Source organism: Mugil cephalus, chromosome 7 (assembly GCF_022458985.1).
Source record: "Mugil cephalus isolate CIBA_MC_2020 chromosome 7, CIBA_Mcephalus_1.1, whole genome shotgun sequence".
Classification (NCBI taxonomy): Eukaryota; Metazoa; Chordata; class Actinopteri; order Mugiliformes; family Mugilidae; genus Mugil; species Mugil cephalus.
This window is the reverse complement of record NC_061776.1, coordinates 7,490,080-7,513,857: the sequence shown is the minus strand read 5'-3', so window position 1 is coordinate 7,513,857 and position 23,778 is coordinate 7,490,080. Positions and strand designations below refer to the sequence as shown.

Below are 23,778 nucleotides of genomic sequence, written 5' to 3'. Positions count from 1 at the left end.
TTCCTACTTATATCCTTAAATAAATGTACATAATGTGCCAGATGTGGCTGAAAATGAAGAAAATCTCCAGGTTTCATGAAAGTCTGATATGGAATATAAGGGCAACGCAACATTTTATGTGAAATCAAAAGGCCAATTAAAGAGGAAACGACATGAGACGAATGTATTCCCTCATACTACCTAAAAAATAGGGCTGAAAAACTATGACCAAAAATGTGAATCACAGTGAAAAAACTCATATAACCATCTTAAATTCACACATTTAACTATTAAGCTGTAAATTTATGTTTTAATGACACTGACGTGCAACACATGTTAACTTTAAAAGTAAAATTTTTTATCAGTAAACGTTCATAGTTCATCCATCTCCTCTGACTGCGGCTGAAACGAGTTGCACTATATATAAACGGCCCGTTATTATTTTATTTTACGTGCGCTGTGGGACTCTGTCGAACACGCAGCCAAACCGCGGGTAACGAGCGAGTGTCTGTTCTATTAAATCCAGCATCTTCTTTACTACATTTTTAATAAGTCAATTAAGAGGCACTAATTATGCGTTTTTTTCACGGGCGGGCAGCGGACCATAAACAGTGAGAGTTTATCAGCGGGAGCACAGCGGAGGCTGAACCTACCATCCCCATGGCGGCCTTGTAGACGGGCGACAGCGAGAGGTCGGCGCACTTCACCTCCCAGACCTGCACGGCGTCCAGCCACACGTCCGGCTCGGCCGACTGGTCCACGCGGTAGTAGGCTCGGGGTCTGGGCAGGATGTGCTCCTGGAGGAATATGATCAGATAAGTAAGTGGGTGTGGGAGGGGTGGGTGGGGGGGGGGGGGGGGGGCGCGTTTTCGGTTAGAAAGACTTGGAGTACAAACATTTAAGAAAATAAACTCCTCAGAGAGGCGTTCACAGGGTAAAAATAGGTCGGTGCATTCGCAGAGAACCTGATAAAGAGACAGTGACAGAGCGGCTTCGGTTGCCCCGTAGAAGTGTCCCGCTACCTCGCAGCCTCGTCCCAAGAGGCAGGGAGGGGGCAGAGAGTTCATCATATTATAATGATATCCGCTGGTTTTAAAAAACCACTTTATCACACAGCAGTGGGGGCGGGGTTTAGAGAGGAGGGGGGTGAGTTGTTATAGCTAATTAGTTTAATATTTGATAATAGATCCGTTCTATAGGAATGGTAACGTTACAGGACTTCAGTTAGATATATACTCACCGGCCACTTTATTAGGTACACCTTGCTGGTAAAAGGTTGGACCTTCCTTTACCTTCAGAACTGCCTTAATTCTTGGTGTCATACTTACAAAAGGTGTTGGTGTTGGAGATTTTCGTCCATATTGACATGACAGCATCACACAGTTGCTGCAGATTTGTCGGCTGCACATCTATGATGAGAAGATCTGGTGACTATTGAGGCCATTGGAGAACAGTGAACTCACTGTCATGTTCAAGAAACACAAGTTTGAGATGATGTGAGCTTTGTGACATGGTGCATTATCCTGCTGGAAGTAGCCGTCAGAAGATGGTTACACTGTGGTCATAAAGGGATGGACATGGTCAGCAACAATAATCAGGTAGGCTGTGGCTTTTAAACAATGCTCAGTTTGTACTAAGGAGAAAATATCCCCCACACCATCACACCACCACCACCAGCCTGAACCGTTGGTACAAGGCAGGATGGATCCATGCTTTCATGTTGTTTACTCCAGATTCTGACCCTGTCATCTGAATGTCGCAGCTGAAATCAAGAATTCTTCAAACATTTTTCCAATCTTCTATTGTCCAGTGTTGGTGAGTCTGTGTGAACTATAGTCTCAGTTTCCTGTTCTTAGCTGACAGGAGTGGCCCCCGGTGTGGTCTTCTGCTGCTGTAGCCCATCTTCTTCAAGGTTGGATGTGTTCAGAGATGGTATTCTACATTCCTTGGTTGTAACCAGTGGTTATTTGAGTTTCTGTTGTCTTTCGATTATCTCCAACCAGTCTGCTCATTCTCCTCTGACCTCTCACATCAACAAGGCATTTCCTTCCACACAACTGCTGCTTACTGGATATTTTCTCCTTTTGGGACCATTCTCTGTAAACCCTAGAGATGGTTGTGAGTGAAAATCCCAGTAGATCATCAGTTTCTGAAATACTCAGACCAACAACCACACCACGTTCCAAGTCACTAAAATCAACTTTCAGAATCGGAATCAGAAAAAAATTTATTTATCCCCAAAGGGCAATTAGGAGGACAAAGAGCAGTACATAAAATAAAACTGTAAAACAGCAGATAAGGTATGACAAAGAAATAAATTAAAAAATAAATAAAGTGAATGTGTAATAGAATGTCAGCAAGATGTTCTTACTAACAGAAAAAGAGTTTAGTTTCCTTAGTAGGTACATCCTCTGGTGGCACTTCCTCAGGATCCCTTCGGTGTTGAAAGAGAACCTCAGTTGGCCGTCCAGGATGGTTCCCAGGTGTCTGTATTCACCAACTGTCTCGACCGGAGAACAGTGGATCATAGTGGTGACAGCTGCGGCCAGTTCCCTTTGGCTGGTGGAGAAGATCACCAACATCTTCGTTTTGATGACATTCAGCTCCAGGCAGGAAGAGTCACACCACTCTACGAACTGCTGCAGAGCGGGTCCATGGTCCATGGTCCATGGTCCATGGTCTTCTCCGTTCTGATGCTCGGTTTGAACTTCAGCAAGTTGTCTTGATCACCTCTACATTAATAAATGCATTAAATTGCAGCTATGTGATCGGCTGATTAGCTATTTGTGTTCACAAGCAATTGAACAGGTGTACCTAATAAAGTGGCAAGTGAGTGTATAATGGTAGGGGAAACACTACACACCTACATGATGTTTTTGTTACCAGATATTTAAACTTACACATCATAAACTGAGCTCTGGCCTCCACCAAAATGGTCCTGTTCTTCAATCGGCCACAGACAAACTTCTTTGATGTTTAACGGCGGCTTTTTTTCCCCTGACTCCGTCACGAGCAATCAGACCAACTCAGTCAGCGTGGAGCGTGGCTCTCTTTTCACAGAGTGATCCCCGTCGTCTTGTTTTTCGCCGCGGAACGACCATATCCAGAGGCTCTGAGGCGGCGCGATGTTAAACTAGACTGCCGCAGTGTCCACAGAACTGGGTCATGGTTAAGTAATGCTGGGGAAAAGAAGAAAGCTCCGGCGGCAGTAGCAGCGCTGTTTTCCCTGCACACATTATTTATACCGTAGGCATTCAAGTGACACTCTTAACAGCGAGTGAATTACAATGAGTGAGCTTGTAGGCGTGGAGAGTCTTATAAAATATTGCTGCCCATCGTCATGAGTTCTGCCGGGGCTCAACCTCTGGTTTGCAGAGATACTAAACCAGGTATTAAACGGACTCTTTGTTCGATGGGTATTGAGTACACACCTTCATAATTACACTTTTACGTCAGCCTGAAACGGCCGGGGATGAATGTGCTGCGGCTATTTTGGCTTTGTGCAATTATTTGTGCTGATTTCAACATATTTACCCCTCCGAGCACTGAGCGAAGAAATCATCTTCAGGGCGAATGTAAAGAGAATTTGTTTTTGTTTTTTTTAAGACTGAGGTGGTGATTATAATCAAGTACAGTTGTTATATTTAGGGGGAGAGGTAAGCGGTCTGTGCCCACTGTGGAGAAGTTTGAAATTCTCACATCTAGTACAACTTCATCCGAATTCTCTAAGATAAATAAATTATAAACGGTTAGTTTCAGGCGTTTAATTTGAAGGAGTCCAAAAAAAAATTCACACTAATGAGAAGATTAACAGCTGGACATTGACACTGTAAATTTGCTGAAACGAGCCGTTCTCAGGTCAAGATGTTTAAACAGTCGGACTACATCAAGGCCCTCGATGGGAGCGAGTTTCTCTGACAGATGCTGAGTGGAACTCATAAAAATGAAAATTGAAAGAGAAACTGGGATTTATGTCAGAGTGGGGGGAAAACCATGTTGAGTGTGATTGCCGTTAAATGGACGTTAGAACAGAATTTATCAAGGTGATTATCGTCATTTCTGCTCCCCGTTAACACAAGAAACGCAAGATCTCCAGGTTAGAACATTCGTTCTGGCAGACGGATTAGCTCATGATTTAAAGATGTAACAACGTGGTAGAAATTTTGGTTTATCACGTGGTAATTTTAGGCATCATTTTAAACACCCATGTCAATTCTCTGATGACCGTTTTAGAGACACGATATTAGGAAGGTGGTCATAATGATATGCCTGATCACTGCGCATAAACAGTCACCATTTTGCAGCAGGCTGTAAACAGGTTTATTTCTGCTGCAGTCTTGGACATGCTAACACAGACGACTTGCTAATTGAAGCCAGGAGCTTCAGTTTTTTACCCCAAGAGTTTTTGGCTTCACTTCTTGGTCTCGGAGTCTGGCTGCTTGGTGCCAACGCCTCCCTCCAAAAAAGCCTCCTCGTCCAGTTAATAGAAGAAAACATTAAGCCAGCAACAACTATTCAAAGTGAGAGGTGGTGCAGGAGTACGTGCAGGCAGACTTGAAACGGTGGACGCTGCCAACGTTATTCTCGGCCCGAATGTCTCCATTAAATGAATTAGTGTAATGTTTGTTGCTACGCTGTGAAGAGCTGGTCATGACAAGTCACAACCAGACTGACCCACAAATTAAATTAGTGCAGTGAATCCTTGTGTAGAAGAAATAAAACTAGGAGGAATATAGTTTAACCCTTTACGACCTAAACATCTGAACACGGATGGAAAAAAAAAAAGAAAAGCTAGAAGTATTTGAATTATCGTAACTCACAAATGGACAATATTCAAAGTGTGGTTGAAGACTTTCTGGGGTTGACCCAAGAAGAAAGAGTTGTTTGGAGGAATTTGTTGGTAAAGATGAAGTTAGTTATACCCCTGAGATGTCTACCAGACAAAAGCACAACTTCCCAGTGTTCAGCCAAACTTTGAATTGTGTCAATAGTGGAAACCAGTGAGTTGTTGTGAGTTACGGTAATTCAAAAAAAAAAAAAAATCGTGTTGCAGACGATGCATTTGGTTCTCAATGGTTAAAATGATTCTATGTCCAGGCCGTTTCTCCTGATTTATTTTCATAGAACCTGGTCTCGTTAGCTAGAGGCTAGTTACCATGAGGGGAGGGGAGACAGGCCTATGCACCTTATTCCTGGGGGGCGCTGATGTAGCAGTGTTTATGGACGTAGCGGTGAGCCATTGGTTGCTAGTGGGTTTTATCTGAACGTTTGACTGTTTTAATTTCTTAACGATTTTTCAGTGTTTTACAAGGACTTTGAATTATACTTACAATCAATTAGCGCCTGTTAAAATAAGAAGCCTGAAAAGACTGAGTGCTCTTATGCCCTTTGCCTTTTGTGTCATGTCCCCCTGGCAGCTTTATTTGTGTTATTATTTTTTTGCACCACTGGATTTAATATTTAACATTCTGTCAAATGTGCAGTATGTTTAATAGCTAAGGAGGAATGACGGCAGTCTCAGTGAACGTCAGCATGTATGATTTCATGTGTGTGTGGAGGACGCTGTCGTATTACGCAACAACATGTAGTGAACAGTTCAAATGTGACTTGTTTTAGTCAGTTTTAACCTAAAAATTACATAATCTCAACACAGACATAACAAAAAGCTAATGCAGTACTTTAATCTTTAAATAAAAAAAAAAGCTATTAGCCTTATTGCTCCATGTAGCTACAGATTGTTACTGCCGTATTACACCGTCTGAAGCGACAAAGTTAAGAAAGTAGCTAAAAATGCTACTGTACGTTAGCTTCGGACACTTTTTCACATCATCCTCCCACCCCTCTATATTAGTAGGCAGCGGGATTGTCACGTTTGAGCTGTGATAGCTGGTGCTTTCACATGTCTCGCTCACATAAAGTGGATTTATCGCACACAGTTAAAATGTAAACAAATGCCAGTTCCAGTTCATACTGGGGGTTGGACCCATAATTCCTGCTCATGTGGGATAGGAATAAGTCAGATAAGGACTTTGTCATGCTTTAATCAACTACTGGTGAGCACAATGTCCCTGTTATTATTAAAAATAGGAGTTAAATCAGTAAAACATATGTCCCAGAGCTGAGGGTGGGTACAGGACGACGCCTTTAAGCTGTTTGTTTTGTCTAATCACCCGAAAGAAATATTTAAAATTTTAACATTTGAAGACGAAAATTCACAATTTCCTTCCCAGGAATTGAAACGGAAAAAAAAAAAATCAGTGAAGGGGGATCAGTGAAGCCATCGTTAAAGCACCTCGCCACCCAGACGAGTGTGAACAGAGCCAATCGTCTCCCTGTCGAGTCCCATCGGCCTGGAGCAGCGCTGCAACCAGAGCAACACGGCCGCACCACCGGCTCGCCTTAATTCCCCATCCATCACTTTCATTACAAAGCACTACAGTACAGGCTGTATTAGTCTGAGAGGGGAGGAAAAAAAAAAAAAAAAAAAAAGGTTGCTCCACCTTCTCAATCACTGCTTCGACTGTGGTGATTCTGCACCGTGCAGCAGTTTGTACCTCTCACTCTAAAACCTTTAATCTTTAAAATAAATAAATAAAACAAAAATAAAACTGGCCGCTCTTCTAAACAGATGCACACATTTCTAAAAAGCCTCCCTGTTTCTTATTTCTGTAGCGGCGCGTCTAAATTTAGCTGAAGGAGTGAGCAAGAGAGCGAGGGAGAAGAGTGAGTGCCCGAATGAATTCTGACTCTCTCAACAGCTATCATTTTATAGAGAGCAGTTGTCAGCGTCTTCAAATGCTGCTGCTCTGCTGCTCTGGAACAAACCTCTTCAGAGGTAAATTGAAAAAGCAATTCATTACCCCGACGTCAGAGCACGCCCGCACAGTTCCTCAGAACGCTGGCTTTTTTTCTGTGTGAGACACTTTTGTTTTCTGTCTGAAAAAAAGAAACGAACCTACAATACACGCTGATCTGGCATAACATTATGACCAGCTTCCTGATATTGTGTAGGTCTCCCTCTGTGCCTCCAAAACTGTTGTGACTTGTTAGATAATGGACATGGGTCTTCTGATGTTATTAGTGGGCGGAGCTTTGGGTCCTGTGAGTTGAGGGGCGGGGCCTCTGTGGATCATCCCACAGATACTTGATTAGTTTATGGATCTAGTGAATTTGCTGCCATTAAGGAGTGTCATTGCTATGGGGTGGAGGTGTTCTGGTCTGGTCTAGGTGGGTGGTTTTTAGGTGGGTGGAGATCAAGTGGGGACCCCCTACCCTACTACATGAGTTCTATATTAAAGTCAACCTAGTGCTGTTTATAAATATACATTATTATCATTGTCATTATGCATTTAATATTAAGCTATTCAAATAACACACAGGTTATATTCATCGACAGAGTCAGCGTATAACATGCAGCCTCGTGATTGGCTCAGCGTGCGATGGGGGCGGGGCCTGCTGTGTGCAGGAGGCTTAGATTGACAGGTCTCAGCTAGCGTAGCGCTCTGTGTGAAGGCTGCTCTGTTGAGATGGTTGTTGCATCGCTGAATGAAAGATAACGTCGTCTGTCTCTAAAATATGCTGAATTCATGTTCATTTAAAGAAATTTAAATTTGTGGGGGGTGAAAATGAAAAATATAAAAAAAATGTCTAATCAACCAAAGATATTGTGAGCCTCCCTGCAGCACCCTATGTTTTAAGGTGATATATAAATGAAATAAGCTTAAGTATGTTATTTAATTCTCCTGTCAGCGGCTTGAATATTGTGGTTGATCAGTGTAGATACTTGTGTTATTTCCTATTATCAGATTCCCAGACCGGCTCAGATAACTCAAAGACAGTGCACCTTGAGTTGTCTGCAGACGGACCATCTCCTTTTGATGTGAAATCTCTATTTATGTCAGATAAGAATGACTGAATGAACGTTATTGTACGGCGTCTCAAAGGCTCCAGCCTTTAAGCTGAGTAAAGTAAAAAAAAATGAAGCACCTTCAGCTGCAGACTGTTTAAAGCCCAGGCTCTGATTTTTAAAAAAAACTGAAGGTATCAATGTGGGGACACGAGCGCGTGGAGTCGTGATTTTTTTGCCGGGTTCGTACGTGCGTCAAGTCTCGAGACGCCACTTTACCTTTAAGAACTTGTAATGCTGTTCCAGATCCTCATCCTTGAAGCCCGTCCCGATCTGGAAGAGACGAAAAGAGGTAAGAAACACACACTCGGATATAAACACATATTCCCTGGTGGTGAGACAGCAGACATTGGCAGCAGGAGGCAGAACACAGACCAGTAAGCAGGCATACCCCCCCCTCCCTCCTCTTCTTGCACAAGCACCTTGTCTGCCTCCTTCGCCTGAAGCGTCATGTCACCTCTCAAAAGACCTGAACCCGCTGAGACACAAGTATCACCTAACGGGCTGACACGCACAGAAAAGAGGAAGGAAAAAAAGGCCCGATGTATCATGCAAATATAGCATTTTCCTCCTCACAGGTGTATTCTGCAGGTGTCCGTGAGGAGCTTTACAGCGCGTTTCTAAGGCTGCATTCAAGAGCGCTTTAATTCAGCCTGTGCAGTATCTGCCTGCGCAGGCCGAGCCCTGAACCGAGCCAACTGTGCTGCCTTGTGTTAGGACCAGAAAACTGCTATTTTCATAACAAATACAGGGGTTAAGGCAAACGCATGTAGCTCTGGTTTTAGTGGCTGGATAATCGGATTCCTACGGCAGCTTAACGCAGCCAATGCAGGTGTTAGTGTGGGAATTAACATCAACACAAACTCCTCATGATGCTGGTGTCAAAAGGGCACGAGTGTCAGGACGGTTGTTGTTTTTATCGTTTCCTGTTTTAATATAATATACATTCACCTAATTTCCCTTCGGGGATGAATAAAGTTATCTATCTATCTATCTATCTATCCATCTATCTATCTATCTATAATACTTTCAGATTTAAAAACGCAGACATAGTATTAACATGCATCCGATCTCAAGTGGCTTAGAATGGAGGTGTGAACGCAGCCTATGTTATCATATGTTCCTTCCTTGTAGGCGGTAACTAATTAAACTAATACATGAATCTAAGCAGAGTGAAAAATTCACGGTGCGTTCAATTTGTACGCAGAAGTTGGAATTTCTGAGTTGCATGTTGGTAATTTCCAACTGTAACGCCCCCGAAGTCGGATTTTCGCCGTTTATTAGCACTTCTGATTAGTTTTTGTTGCATTAAATCGGTACATACATACATAAATATATTGAAATGCTGTTACTATGTAACACTGACAACGGCTAAAAACAAAAAGCCTGCTATAACCAAAACTGTGCCAAACACCATCATGGCAAACTGGGATTAATAGTGTATTTTTTTTTCCTATATTTAAATTAAATAATTAAAATGTTTGAATATTTTTATAAGTCAATGCTTCGTGTGGTCTTGTAGATTTCATCACCGTAAATAATTAAAACTCAAGTTTGTTCAAGTCATCTTACAATTTATTTTAACATTATAGTAACAATATTAGTTAATATCAAGATTTTATTTATTTATTTATTTAATTTCATTCTGCGCTCCACCAAGTTATATTCAGACAAGAGCTTTCATGGACGTGGTCATCTAGTTTTCCGACTTCTGTAACTGGAACGTTGATAACTCAGGTGTGACGTCTCAGTGCCGACTTCTGGACTCGGAGGTAAATGCGACGCACCATCACCGCCCGTCTTTTAGAACTGAAGAAGCGTCTTGGATGAAACATCATCAAGCAGCTCTACAAGTACAGGTTTGTCTTCTCCTTGGTGGACGATCCTAGGTTTAAAAGCTGTAGCTCTCTATTTTGTGTTTATTGCATACAGAGGACAAAGCTGAGATCTTGAGACGGTACCGGATGTGAGCCGACCACTCGGGACGAGCGTCAACACCGGGTCAAAGAGCTGCAGAGCGGCGTGGGCTTCGTTGCGGGTCATTGGCCTGCTGCTGTATTTGCTAAAACACATTAACCGTGTGCAGCAGAAACCGGAGTCGGAGCCGCGGGACGCGTTAAAGTAAACACTTTCGAATGTATCAGCGCGTCTGTGTCGTCTTCACACGAGCGTCTCCAGATACTTTGCTTCATTAAAAACTAAAGGTGAGGTTCAATGCCGGCTTTTATTTCTTGACAGCTCGGCGTACCCGTCCTCGTCTCGTTCTCCTTCTGCGAGTTCGTTTCCTTTCACCTCGATGTGTGAGTGGTGACGTTTGATGTTGTGCTTTTCTAAAGTCAGCCCCGCGGCCATTTTCCTTTGTGCTGGAAAGAAAATCGTCTGGCTGAAAACCCTTTTTTGTTTTGTTCCTCTGAATATATGCTCTGTGATTTATTTATTTTTTTGATAGAAACCATTCACACAAGCTTGTTGCTCTGAGTCATTCCTGTCTGTCTATTATTAAGCTACTACCAAGGAGCTGCACAGACAGTTATTTTAAAGACCTTTCGAAAACAAACTCAACAAACAAGCGCATAACGAGATGGGTATTGATGCAACAGCCAATACTCACGGCAGAAAAACCTCGCTGAATAAAGGTAGAAAGGCCCAATAGCTTTTTTATTTAAAAAAAAAAAACGCACATAACCAGTTTTCATAACCTTCAAAGAACAGCTTGGAAGGTTCAATACTGATACTTATCCAATGAATGGGTCTCAAATATGACAGAAATCTTCATTTTCTGTTTAATTAGTGTCTCAGTCTCTGTGTGGTGAGGTTATGTGAACCTCTGTGCGTCCATCCAACAGATCTACTAGGAACCTATAGCCACCATTACATTTGGAAGAGCCGCCGCGTCTCCAGCTACAGGTTCCCCAAAGCTCATCACATAAAGGACAACGAGATTATTTCATTGCCGACATTGAAGAGTCACGGCACAGAAATAGAAGCTGCACCGACGTGACATAAACCCTAAGCTGTCACGTTTACAGGGCCAGCACCGATGCAGTTCTATTAATTAGATTACGAGCCAAATCTGAATAATAATAAAAAAAAAAGGCCTCGATCAGAATGAATTTTTTAAATCAGATCGAGACGGATGGAACAAGCGGGTAATCTGGGAAATATTAGCTCCCGATAACAAACACAAACACTGTTCCAATCCCTGTAGTTGGAACAGATCCATCATCCAAACATATCTTTGTCGTCCTTTTCTAAATGAATGAATTCGAGGCTGTCGACAACGCTGGAATAATCTTCCTTAGAGGATTCAAAAAAGAAAAAAAAAAGTTATGATTGATGTTCTGGGACATATTTCAGCAGATTTTTATCCCCCTCCTCCCTCGTCTATTTGTGGAGCTCCATACTTCTCATCTGTGCCCATCAAACCCTCACAGTCTTCGGGGCCTGTTCACACCGTACAATAAGATCCGATCTGGGAGATCCGACCACGTAAAAGACAGGTGTGAACACGCCCAAGACGCAACGACATTGGGGGGATGGGAAAGAAATATCGATATGGCAATATATCGCGATACAATATAGATTTTGAATGTCTTAATAATTTAATCGCGTTTTGGGGTCGATCGTGAACCACTTCTGCACGTCCGCTCACTTTGTGAAATGAATTATTAGTGTAATCTGAATATATATTTTTACATATCAAATGTAGAATATTGCAATATGTCACAATATCATAATATCGCAATAATGTATCATATCGTGACTCAAGTATCGTGATACGTATCGTTATCGTGAAGCCAATCAAAAAATAAACAAATCTAAGTAAGAATTAACAAGTAAAAGTATTCTGCATTAATTATTGATGCGGTGATTTTGACGTAAAATATTTTGACGTGATGTCAGGGTTTATATTTGCATATAAAGCGTGGAACTGAGATTGGATCTTGAGACACATGTGACAGGGCCACATCAGATCTTAATGCAAAGGTCTGAACATTATCTTCTCCAACCTACCTCTTATATTCAGTCACTGTAGCAGCTAACTCACTTGAAACAGAACCATGCTCTTGTTTATATCCATTTCCGATCTCTCATGTAATATCTTCGGTTATATCCTGTATCACGATTAGATTCTACGTGATTGCTTTAGTCTGATGTACATTTATCTCGTTCCTCGTGCATGTCTTTTTCTGTCTCGACCTTAGCTGGCCTTTAAGGCAGACGAGTTCCTCCATATGAGCATTTTATTCCTGTTCTTGCTCCTGGGGTTTCAGGCCCGGTTTAGTAAAGAGTCTTGAGTCAATTTAGATCAGGTGTCTTCAAAGTTTTTCAGGCCAAGGACCCAAACTGATGGAGAGATTAAGTAGGGACCCTCTACCTACTATATGTGTTATAGTAGTCTATGCTTAGTGCTATTCATAAATATATATATTATTATTATCATTTTGGGTTCAATATCAAGCTATGCTTAAATAGGTTAGATGTCATGTTAATGGGGGGGGGGGGGGGGGGGAATTAAAACATATAAAAAATGTCTAATCAACCAAAGATTTCGTGTTCATGTAAAAAATCTAAGTGTCTAATCTAATCAGAATGATTTCAGTCGGGCCAAAAACAAAATAAAACTGATTTGTCACCATACTACACACACAGAAACACAACCCTTGGAATATTTCTACATCTATTTCTCTCCTTAACACAAATAACTACAGCAATTGTGTAGTAATGTCCCTGAACGTCTCATGCTCTTAGACCAAGATTGTCATAGTTACACATACGAGAACTTCTTTATCATCAGGTCATTTTTTGTCAGAAGCGATGTGCTATTTTATTTGGTTCTGGTTTTTGAAGATTGTGTGGATGTGGTGCTACGGTTTAAAAATTAAAAGTGCATATTTATTCATATACATATCATGTCGAGATAGATGGATAATATGGTCAAAATCTGTTCGGCTAAGACTTAAACCAGGTGTGATTGAACAAACCGAGGGAACAGTTATGATCAAATACCTCATCCCAGACTTAAAAAGCTTAAAAAACACTGATGATATGGAATAAAAACCTGCACTGATCACCTATTTGTAGTCATCTCATCTGGAAACAATATCCCACAAGGTTTTATTTAGAAGGGGAAACGACGAGCGCCTCCTGTAAAGTTAACGCGGTTATCTAACGAGCAAAGCCTTAAACCTCAGATGGCTCCACTGGTGCAGCTCAGTGGTCAAAAGCAAAGCACTCACCAGGTGTGAATGTGTGCGAGTGTATGAAATGAAGGAGAAGAGCTGCTGAAGGATGTGTGCATGCCCACTGCTCGCTAAATCCCCTTTCCACGGATAAAGACGGAAAAGTTGAAGGAAAAAAACTGAAGGAAGGTTTTAACACAATCGCACACGAACACACTCTGGAGTGGTCACGCATGCCCCGGTACACGCTTAACATTTATTCTAAGATACACCCGGTCACACCTCCGCACTTGTAGACACAAAGATTTTCCTTCAAGTCTGATTTAAGGGGGACAAGTGACACTTCAAAAAGCACACACACACACACACACACACACAAGTCGAGCTACTGCGCACACAAACACACACACAAAGAAATACAAACACACAGACATAAACAGAAATCCTTCACACTCAATTAACGCTGTAGAGCAGCTTAATAACGATCTGAAATACACGGTGCACGGAGGAGAAACAAACTAAGGTGCACACAAACCGCAGAGGTCTAATATTTAAACAGAAACATGTCAAAAATATTCTTGTTTTACCTCCTGAGACCCTGCGTCCTCATATGGGGACATTCGATTTTAGGTTTGTTGCAGCTTATTCTCCTTCATTTAGACCTGTTGTCTTCATAAAGAGACACTTTTATTTGCCATGTACTGGTAGCTAAGAGTTTATTTATGGTTATTAACTTTTCTAGTTTGATATAACGTGAAAATTTAACAAATTAACAGGTATTCGTTTGAGGACGTTGGGATTTCATCGCTTCCAATTCTGCTTTTGCATTAAAACAAACAGTTTTATAGTTTGGTTCACATTGGGGACTTAAATTATAATATACGGTGAAATAATCCCTGTGTCCACATAATTTATTTCCAGTTTAAATATATACCTTAAAGAAATTAAGATGCATTCAAAACAAATGCTTTAGTATCGGGAGGTTAAATACAATATATAAACATTTAGATTTGCTCAGAACAGGAATCTTATATGTTTATTAGGAGATGGGTATTAGCAAGGACTTCACGATACAATACGTATCGCGATACCCGATATTATGATATTGCGATATATTGCAATATTGCACATAGTTCACAGCTTAACATACAGGTTGTATATATGTACATCAGATGACGGTGTTAATTCATTGGACAAACCGAGTCAAAAAAAAATATATGAATCCAGTCGTTCACAGCCCAAAACATGGCTTTTAATTTTAAAATCGATATTGTATTGGAAGAAAAACTATTGCGATGTATTGCCATATTGATATTTTTTCCCCCAACTCTTATTTCACATATTTTCTTTATAAAATGAGCAGCAGGTGTAAACGGGTGACAGCCCTGGAGGCTCCTGGACTAGTTTTGGATTATGACATGAGGAGGAGCTGTGGAGTAGCGGTTAGAGAGCAACCACCGTGGTTGAGGTGCCTTGAGTAGGCACCTAACCCTGAAATTGTTCCCCAGACGCTGCCTCCTTAGAGGCTTCAGCCCACTGCTGCACTTCTGTATGAACGAATGGATGCGTCAAATCCAAGAGGAGAAAAAAAAAAACTACTTCCCCTCAGGAATCAAAACAGTGTAAATTTATTGTTTTTATTATGACAGTGAAATAAAGGAGGATGTGTCTGAAGATGAAAACTATCTAACCAAATCAGACCAAACTGCTATTCATAATCAAACATACGTGGTGAAACACAGCGGTTTTTCATTCCCCAAAAATGAGTCGGGCAAAACATAATTCAGACAGAGCCAGGGCCGACGAGGACGGCAGTGACTCATGTGACAACAAGTCACAAAAAATCATTTGTTCTGAGGTTTTCTCATGTTGACTTATCATCAGCCCATAACAAAAATAAATAAATAAAAACGTAAAATAAAATTTAAAAAAAATTTAAATTAATATTAAATATATTAAATTAATTGCATTTTATATGTAGGTCTTTTCAATATACATAAAAAAAAAGTCTTTTAAATGAATTAATTAATTAATATTAATGAAAAATTTGTGAATTCTCCTCATTCAGCTGTGATCTGTAAGAGGTAAAGAACACTACTGCACTAAATATTGGTAGAAATGGTTTGTGGAGGAGTTAATAACGAGATATAAACAGTGATTATTGGGATTATTTGGCTTCTGACACTTTTAGATGGTTAAACTGACCCAGGAGCTTCATCTTCACTGTTCCTGAGAACCCAACACGACACGAGGCTTCAGTGATCTCACTGTTCTCATCTCGATTATCATAACGAAAACTTGTCAGAAACCACATTTTTATGCTTCGAGACGAAGGAACAGAGGAAGAACAGAGGAACTCTGCAGCCGTAAAAAACAAGAACCTACACGGTGTCGCTGCACCGCTCTACGAGACGTTCGCTGCACCCACCTTGCAGACGGACTGGAACTCCTCGTTGTCCTCGTCGTAGCAGGCGAGCAGGAAGCCCCCGTAGGTTCCCGTCCTCTTTCCCTTCCCCAGATAGGCACCGATCACACACAGGTCCATGGTGTCGCCCACCCCCTCCAGGTAATCCTTCTTCAGCTGGAGCACAGGTGGAGTGAAACACAAAGCAGTTTATAATCAGAGGGTTCATTATAGAAACATGCTAATGTGAAGCTTTTGTCTCTTAGTGGTGTGGAAATGTCTCATCGTAATATTAACCAGCACCGGTCACTGCAATTACATCAAGGGGTAGACTTACATGTCTTTTTTTTAACAATGTGAACTGTGAAGAGGTTTCGAACAAAACGAAACCTCCTCCACGAATTAGAAATGAGTTTGTAGAAAACTTCACATTATCACTATCACATGTATCTATATGTTGAATTAAACAAGATTCTCAGTTAAAACAAATCAACTTCTTAAAGACCAAGTTTTTAAATAAACCGTTTTCTTCACATTACACTTTAAAGAGGAGTAATTAAAGACCGTTATCGTCTTCGCAGGCACTTTTTACATTTGCCTGTTTTAATCTCAGTGGCAGACTGTGTTTTTGGGTTGAGGGGTGAACACACGGAGAAAACAGAACAGCAGCCATATGGTGCCAAGACGCCATTAAACGTTAATGATATTCAGCGAGTCGCGGAGGTGATGGGGTGATATATAAAAGAAAAGTGAGGAAGCACCAGGTCGGACCAGCGTCGACTTTGTTCGTTAGATTTAATTGAATCTGCCAATTATGTTCGTTATCTGTCACCTTAGTGTTTAACATGTATGAAATAACTAAAATAATGATATTTGAACCTGTGTATTATCTGAATGCAATATTATAATAATAACGTATATTTACAGGGTTGAATTTAACACATACAGTAGGTAGGAGGTCCTTACTTAATCTCTCTATCAGTGTGGGATCCTTGGTCTGAATAAATGTTGAAATCTGTCCATGATTCGGCTGCTACCACTGAATCCACGCTGGCAGCGAAGCAGACGGAGCAGCGGCAGCGTTGATGCTTTTTTAATTTATTTATTTATTTATTTACATTTTTTTTTTTTTTTTTTTTTTTTTAGAGAGAGCGGTAAATGGCAAGAAGAGTCAGCTCAGTCCACGCTCCAGCAATATTTCTATGTTCTGCTCATTTTTATGTTTGCAGTGGGAAATATATATAATTGAGTTACCGTGGCAACCAGGAGCTAGAAATGTCCACCAGCGGTCAAATGTCAGCTACAAAGTGATTGCAAATTGCTTTACACACACACACACACACACACACACACACACACACACACACACACACACACACACACACACACACAGAGAGACTCAGACGGAGCTCGAGTGCGCGTTTTGCGAGCGTCGACTGTGACGCGTGCGAATCCGCCGCCGTATCGCCACGGCGACCCCCCCCCCAATCGCCACAGGATCCAACGCGCACGCGCGTAACAAATACAAACCTTGAGCCAGTTGTGCGAGCGCTTGGCGATTTCATAGGTGGCGTCCTTCTCCAGAGTCTTCACCATGAGGCCCTCGCAGGAGTCTACAACGCACAGACACACAAAAACACATTAGCACAACAGGCACAACGGCTGTAGCGGCGCAGACAGGAAATGAAGAGATTATCTTTCAGATACATGGATGGGCTTTGTTTCCTTCTCAGACACACAAACAGGTTCTGGAGACACAAACACAGACAGGAGACACACTTCCATGTTAATGTTCTCGTGTTGTGCACAAAATTCAGTTGCGTACACTCATGCAAATGCACAATAACACACACACACACACACACACAGCGCTCGCTCAATTTACACATAAAGGCACAAATGCAATGAAACTCTCAACACAACACACCCACACACAGAAAAGTTCAAGACACAAAGAGAAAGCAGGAAGGAAAACAAGTACGAGAATCTGTCTCCAGCTCACGCACACACACACAAACACACACACACACGCACAAACACACACACACACACACCTCGGACAGACTGCTCCAGGAACTCTGCGATGGCTTCGGTGTTGTCAGAGTCGATGGATCGGGCGAACACAAACTCTCCTTCCACCTCCAAGAAGCTTTCTTTGAGCAGAGCCCGACGCCGACACAGCGGCTGTCGCACCAGGGACTGAACACACACACACACACACACACACACACACACACACAGGCGCCGACGCACAAAAAAAAAAACAGAGAAACACACACATCATTACAAATGGCAAAACTGTATCATTACAACCATTTCCTCCTCGTAGCTCGGAGGCTCGCGATGACAAGGATGAAATGCCATCTCAGCCATCTACCCACACACGCACAAACACACGGCCGCAGTGTGTACTCACAGATACGCAGCCACGGCGGCTTTGGACACACATACATACAAACACCCACACACACACAAACACACAAACACAAACAGCTTCCTGGAGAAACACACACACACATACACAGTCTAAGTGGCACATAACCTTTATGAGCATGTTTCTGAACACCTACTGTTGTTTTGGGGCATTTTGAAAATTGTGGGTTAAAAAAAGGAAAAAAAAAAAAAAGAAACAGGATGAAAGGAATGAACTGGTGACATTTTCCTAAATATGAAAAGTCAACAACGACTCGGCAGAAGTAGAGAAGCACACGGGAGTGAGCACATGCAGGTTTTCATCTGTTCTTTTCATGCAGATTCGTCGCTCTGCAAAAAGATGCAGGGTCACAGCCAAAACATTATGACCACCCACAGGAGAAATAAATAACGTCGACCATCTCGTGATAATTCAGTCCTTCTGGGAAACTTTTAGACCTGGGGTTCATTCCTGTGCATGTTACTTAGACGTGTAGCCCCCACCTAGACCAGACCAGACCAGACCAGACCAGACGCCCCCCCACCCCATAGCAATGAGTGTCATTGCTATGGGAGCAGGGTGGATGTAGCAAAACAAGCACGTGTTCGAAAATATGAATGAAGCCAGATTAAACGCGGTTGTTGGTTATCTCGTCTTATTAAATTTAGTTCAGCGTTGTCAGTAAATTTAGGTTAAAAGACGAAATTCAGTCATTTGATGCTTCACAGCCGGCAGCACCATTTTGTCAAAAAAAAAAAAAAAAAGTCTTGACGCGTGACTGACGTATTTAGACACATACGTCCTGTCAGATCGTTTTTTATTTAGCAACCATCCAGACAGTTGTGTCAGAACACTTGATCTGGATGATTTCAACCGGAGCTGAATGGGAAACGATGTGATCGCTGCTTTTCGTCTTTTTTTTTTTATTTTTCTTCTTATGCACGTCTCGGCTGGTAAAACGCGACTGTAGCATGTTCTGACACGTCGACACGCATCAAGGCGGCGTCGACGTGCGGTCGTGCGTGAAGGGCATCGGGTGCATGTGTCGTGCCGTCTCTCGACGGTCATCAAACACTTCCCTCCCCCCACACAGCCTTAAAATATGGATGTCTAGTCTGGAAAAATGTTAAAAGTAAGATTTAAAACAGCATGTGGAGCGTGTGCCTCTTATCAGAAGCTGGAAAAAAATAAATAAATAAATAAAATCAACACCTAGTACATGACCTTAGTGTCCTGTGTTGTAGCTCCTGCCGGTTAGATCGGCTTTAACAGGGACATATGCGGCAGGAATAGCTTGTCCTCTGAGGACAGAGAGGACTGGAGGGTACAGGGAATAAGGTTTAATTATAGGGATAAAACAATAAAAATAATATTTAAGGAGATTAATTTATAACATTCACTTAAATTCCATATTAGATGTGAAGTAGCGTAATTTAAGAGTCGATTTTACTCTTTTAATTATGTCATTTTCCGTTCGTCCACTTGGGAAAACACATAAAAGGGGCTGATGGAAGCGCTAATTAACATTTTAATCAGCAGACCTTCCTCTTGTGAAATTTGGTTGAATATCGGTGCATTACTCGGGATAGACAGACACACACGGCTTCATACAACAACAACAACAACAACAAGAAATAAATAAAAAAAAGGTTCACTCTTGGAGAGTCTCAGCCACACACACTCAGGACACACTCCGCTGGAATTACAATGAGCGTTACAATCATTATCTAGTTACGGCCTCCAGTAGCGGCATCATTGGCATTCAGGGGCGACGCCGGTGTCTCGGAGGGGGCGATGAGCGCGCGGAAACAGGGCCGCGCACGCGCTTTTAGAAATCTCTGGGTAATATTTTCCCAGAGAGCAGATCTGACACTGATCAGAATGATTAAAACTGACAAGGTACTGAGCCTTTTTACGATTTATGTTGAAATGGTGAATGCATTATGGGAGATTTTCCTACAAGGAAAAGGTTTTTTTTTTTTTGGTTGTAATTGGAAACTTCAACACTAGGTGGCACTAAATCCCACACACTGGTCCTTTAACCCTCTGGAGAGCGTCCAAATCACACGACCAATATAAGACGACGTAGCAGCAAGACGCAGCATCACTGAATCTCCATTTCAGCTTTTGTAGAAAGTGCTAACTTTAAACTATTTACCAGTTTTTAAATTGTATTGACAGGCCAAGTAAAACTAGACTTATTATAAATAATTCAAGCCACACTTTTTCCTGAATATTGCCGGCGAAACGGGACACAATGTGATCGCTGCTTTTTCGCTAGCTAGCTTCAAATGCTAGAAAGTAAAATAAATTAATAAATAAATCTCATCAGTTGATCAGGAAATGATTACTATATTCAGTCTATGGAGTGACTGCAGCCCAATAGAGAGAAGCCAGCGATCTGGGACAAGATTGTTATGCATTTCCTGCATTTTAATGGAAATAGTTATAAATAGGTTTGTTGTTTTACTAAATTTGTACATAAGTTTTTGTGATTTACACTTTAGATTTGCATTCTGAGTTATAAAAATGGTTCAATGAACACATTTGTGGTTTTCGCAGTGAAAAAATCTAACTTTTTCCTACTGTTTTAGGTCTAATGTGTTAATACAGTTTGTCAAAATGAAATTGAAATGACACAGGTGAGGTTGTGCCGAGAAGAATGACACCAAACAGGGCAATATAAACCATTTTTAAGATGAAATATGAAGGTAAAAGTAGTCAAAAATGGCCAATTATTATACTTTAGACTCCAGAGGGTTAACATGGACTTGTTGTGGATTGTTAATGTCACTGTATGAAGAATCTACAAGAAATTTCATCATCATCATCATCATCATCATCAGATCTTACCTCGCCGTTCAGATAGAGGAGGTCAAAGGCGTACACACACACTTGGACTTTGATCTCCGAGGCATCCACATCCTGCAGGGAAGCATCAACACAAAAACACACACACACACACACACACACACACAGAGAGAGAGGCACATATTTTAATATTTTTTTTTCCTCGACAAAAATATGCAAATAGACGCATCTTATTCACAAATCGCTACATCCAACCTTGGGACTCGTTACAAAGAGCTCTTTGATTTCAGTCCCATTCATTCATCTTGAAAGTTAACCACCCTCCCTTCCCCTCCCCTCCCCTCCCCTCCCGTCTCCACCTCTCTACCTTTGTACGCCGTCGTACCTCCACGACGTTGTGTTCATTTCTCGCTCTCTATCGTATTACTTCCTCCTTCTCTGCTCACTTCACTCACCTCTGCTGCTGCTACTCCTCCATCTCCAGCTCATTCTTCTCTTGTTTACTCCTGTTGCTCTCTCGACACCCTCGACTCTGCCTTATTACAGGGTTTCCACCACGGCTCTGATGTACAACTACACCACTCCTTTACTACTACTAGTACCACTACTACCACCACTACTACCACCAGACTGGAGTAATACTGAATGCATCAGTTCAGGCTGCACCGGTTATTTGCAAAATCCATTACTTCGTTTGCAAAATTATTCAGTTTCCAGCCACTAGCTTGTTTCAAAGCGGTGATTTACCAAATCAGTTTGCAAGGTTGACACCTTGAAATTCCTGTAATTTTCACCTAAATAAAAAGGGGCATGCCCAAAGTAAATTTAAATTTAAAGCTGCTCTTGAATGATTTGGAGTACAGGCATTGGGCTTTGGCCTCTTTTAAAAAGATAACACGCTGAATTTCGCTCCCTAACAGTTGGAATCTGTTTAAGTGCTGCTGGCACTGAGTAATAGGATTTTAAATACACTGATACACTAATTTCCTTTAATAATATTCGCCTTTAAAATGACTGTAGCTTGGTGGTGCGGACTGGGAAAAAAAAGACAACGGGGTCCTAAGCTTGATGTTTCACCTAGTCCCGTTTCAAATGTGACTGTAATGCTACAGAAAATTAGAATTTTACAGCGTTTATTCCCCCCTAAGAATAAACCCAAGAATGAACCAAAGACATGACAAACAGTCGTCTAATGGGTCACGTAAGGTCTCAATCTAAAGTTCAGAGATGTTTTTGCTACAATTGTGTGGCTAATACATTCAAGCTAATGGAATAAGGACATGTGGCAATAATGAAATGATGGCATTTCATCAAACAACCTTTTACAAATATATGTTAATGTGTATTTAAAGAAATTTAAATTTGTGGGAGAAAATTAAAAAGATGTATAAAAAATGTCCAATCAACCAAAGATTTTGCTGCTTTGTTTGTTCATGGGTCAATTTAACTGTTTGTTTGAGTTGTCTGTATTCCTGTTGTGTGTATTTTTTGTTGTTTCTCTGTCACCGGCTTTGTGTTGTGGATGCACGGTCGCCCGTCTTGGCCAGACCCTGGTTAAATAAAAGCTAAATAAAAAGTTTGCTGCAGAGGAAACTGTGCCTTCACGGATTAAAAGACCCGGCGCGTGTGACCTGGTTCTCAATGGCGTGAAGAACGTTTAGGCTCATGTCAAAGGAGCTGATTCACTGTTTCATTATCCAATACCATCAGGAACACGTTGGATTTGTCCCAAATCAGCAGGACAACAAGCAACACTTAAAATACCATCTGGCCCTCGTCTCAACGTTGTGGAGTTTTACATGAGAGAAAGAAAGACTGAAACGATCCCAACGCCAAACAACAGCTGTGGTAAAGTTCTGCAAGAGACTTCAAATGAAATACCTGCCAAGTGACTATAAGAGAACTGGTGTCGTCTTAATGGTGAAGTGTAGCAACAAATGTTGATAGATTTAGGTTTGTTTTTTAAACTACACTTCGTTTGAAGACTCAAACTATTCTTGAATTTTTAGTGCCTCAAGTTGCTGTGTTTCCATTCAGCCTAGAAATGCACAAAATCTAAATATCGCAATGAAAAAGTAGTAATGGAAACGCCTACATTTCTTAAAAAATAATTAATAATAGTTTATCGCAAAAGTGTAATGGAAACACTTTTTCCGCATTTTCCCGTCACCGGCGTCATGTGACCAGTTCACTCAAAGTGAAGTCTTGTTTGTCGAGAGTTTAAGAGAATTATGGGATATTGCAAGACGAGACTTCACAGGAGTTACAGCTCATTTCAATTTCAATTTTATTTATATAGCGCCAATAACAATACAAATTGTCTCAAGATACGTCACAAAAACCAGCCTGCAACCTTCAGGGCAAACCTGAGGACTACGGTGGGAAGGAAAAACTCCCTTTTAACAGGAAGAAACCTTGAGCAGAACCCAACTCATATGTAGCTCATTTGCAAAACACCTTTCAACGGAAACACACGCACAAAGCGCAATTTATCGAAACGTCCGAAAGATCGTGAATGGAAACGCAGCTCGTCTCACAGCCCTGTAGGTGAAACGGTTGAGATATATCAGGGTCAGAGCTGTTCCTATCTTCATAGCCTCGGAGCGAAACTGTACGTCCAATTTTGAAAGAAGCACACAAACTACTGCCACCTGCTGGCAGGTATTTTGTTTCCTGCAGGTGCAGAGCATATACCGATCAGTCATAACATTATGACCACCTTCCTAACATTGTGTAGGTCTCCCCTTGTGCCTCCAGGATGTTGTTAGTGGGAGTGGACGGGCTTTCTGCAGATACTTGATCAGTTTAGGATCTAGTAAATTCACAGGTCAACACCTTGTGTTGTTCTCCATGTTTTTTTTGCCAGTATATTCCAGTTGCATCCAGGTCTTTGTTGTCAATAGTCCCTGTAAGATGGACTACATTATGATATCCTGATATTCTAGCAGGCTAACGTTAGCATAGTTATTTGGTGCCATTACTAGATTGTAGTTCGCACTGAGTGAACTGCTTTTGTTTTGAATATAATAAATAAATCCAATATAATAAAAGTTATTCTCCGACTTCTCTTGATGAAATGTTC

General features: G+C 41.4%; 1 protein-coding gene across 1 annotated transcript in view; it reads right to left on the bottom strand.

Annotated features, from left to right (window-relative positions):
• lig1 (ligase I, DNA, ATP-dependent) overlaps positions 1–23,778 on the bottom strand; it is a 71,263-nt gene that overhangs the window by 7,932 nt on the left and 39,553 nt on the right. Inside the window, exons 20-25 of the mRNA XM_047588723.1 lie at positions 20,739–20,810; positions 17,527–17,671; positions 17,003–17,085; positions 15,497–15,649; positions 8,105–8,158; positions 633–776 (exon numbers count right to left, since the gene is read on the bottom strand). Of these exons, the coding sequence (XP_047444679.1) occupies positions 633–776; positions 8,105–8,158; positions 15,497–15,649; positions 17,003–17,085; positions 17,527–17,671; positions 20,739–20,810 (651 nt within the window). The remainder of the gene's footprint in view (positions 1–632; positions 777–8,104; positions 8,159–15,496; positions 15,650–17,002; positions 17,086–17,526; positions 17,672–20,738; positions 20,811–23,778) is intronic.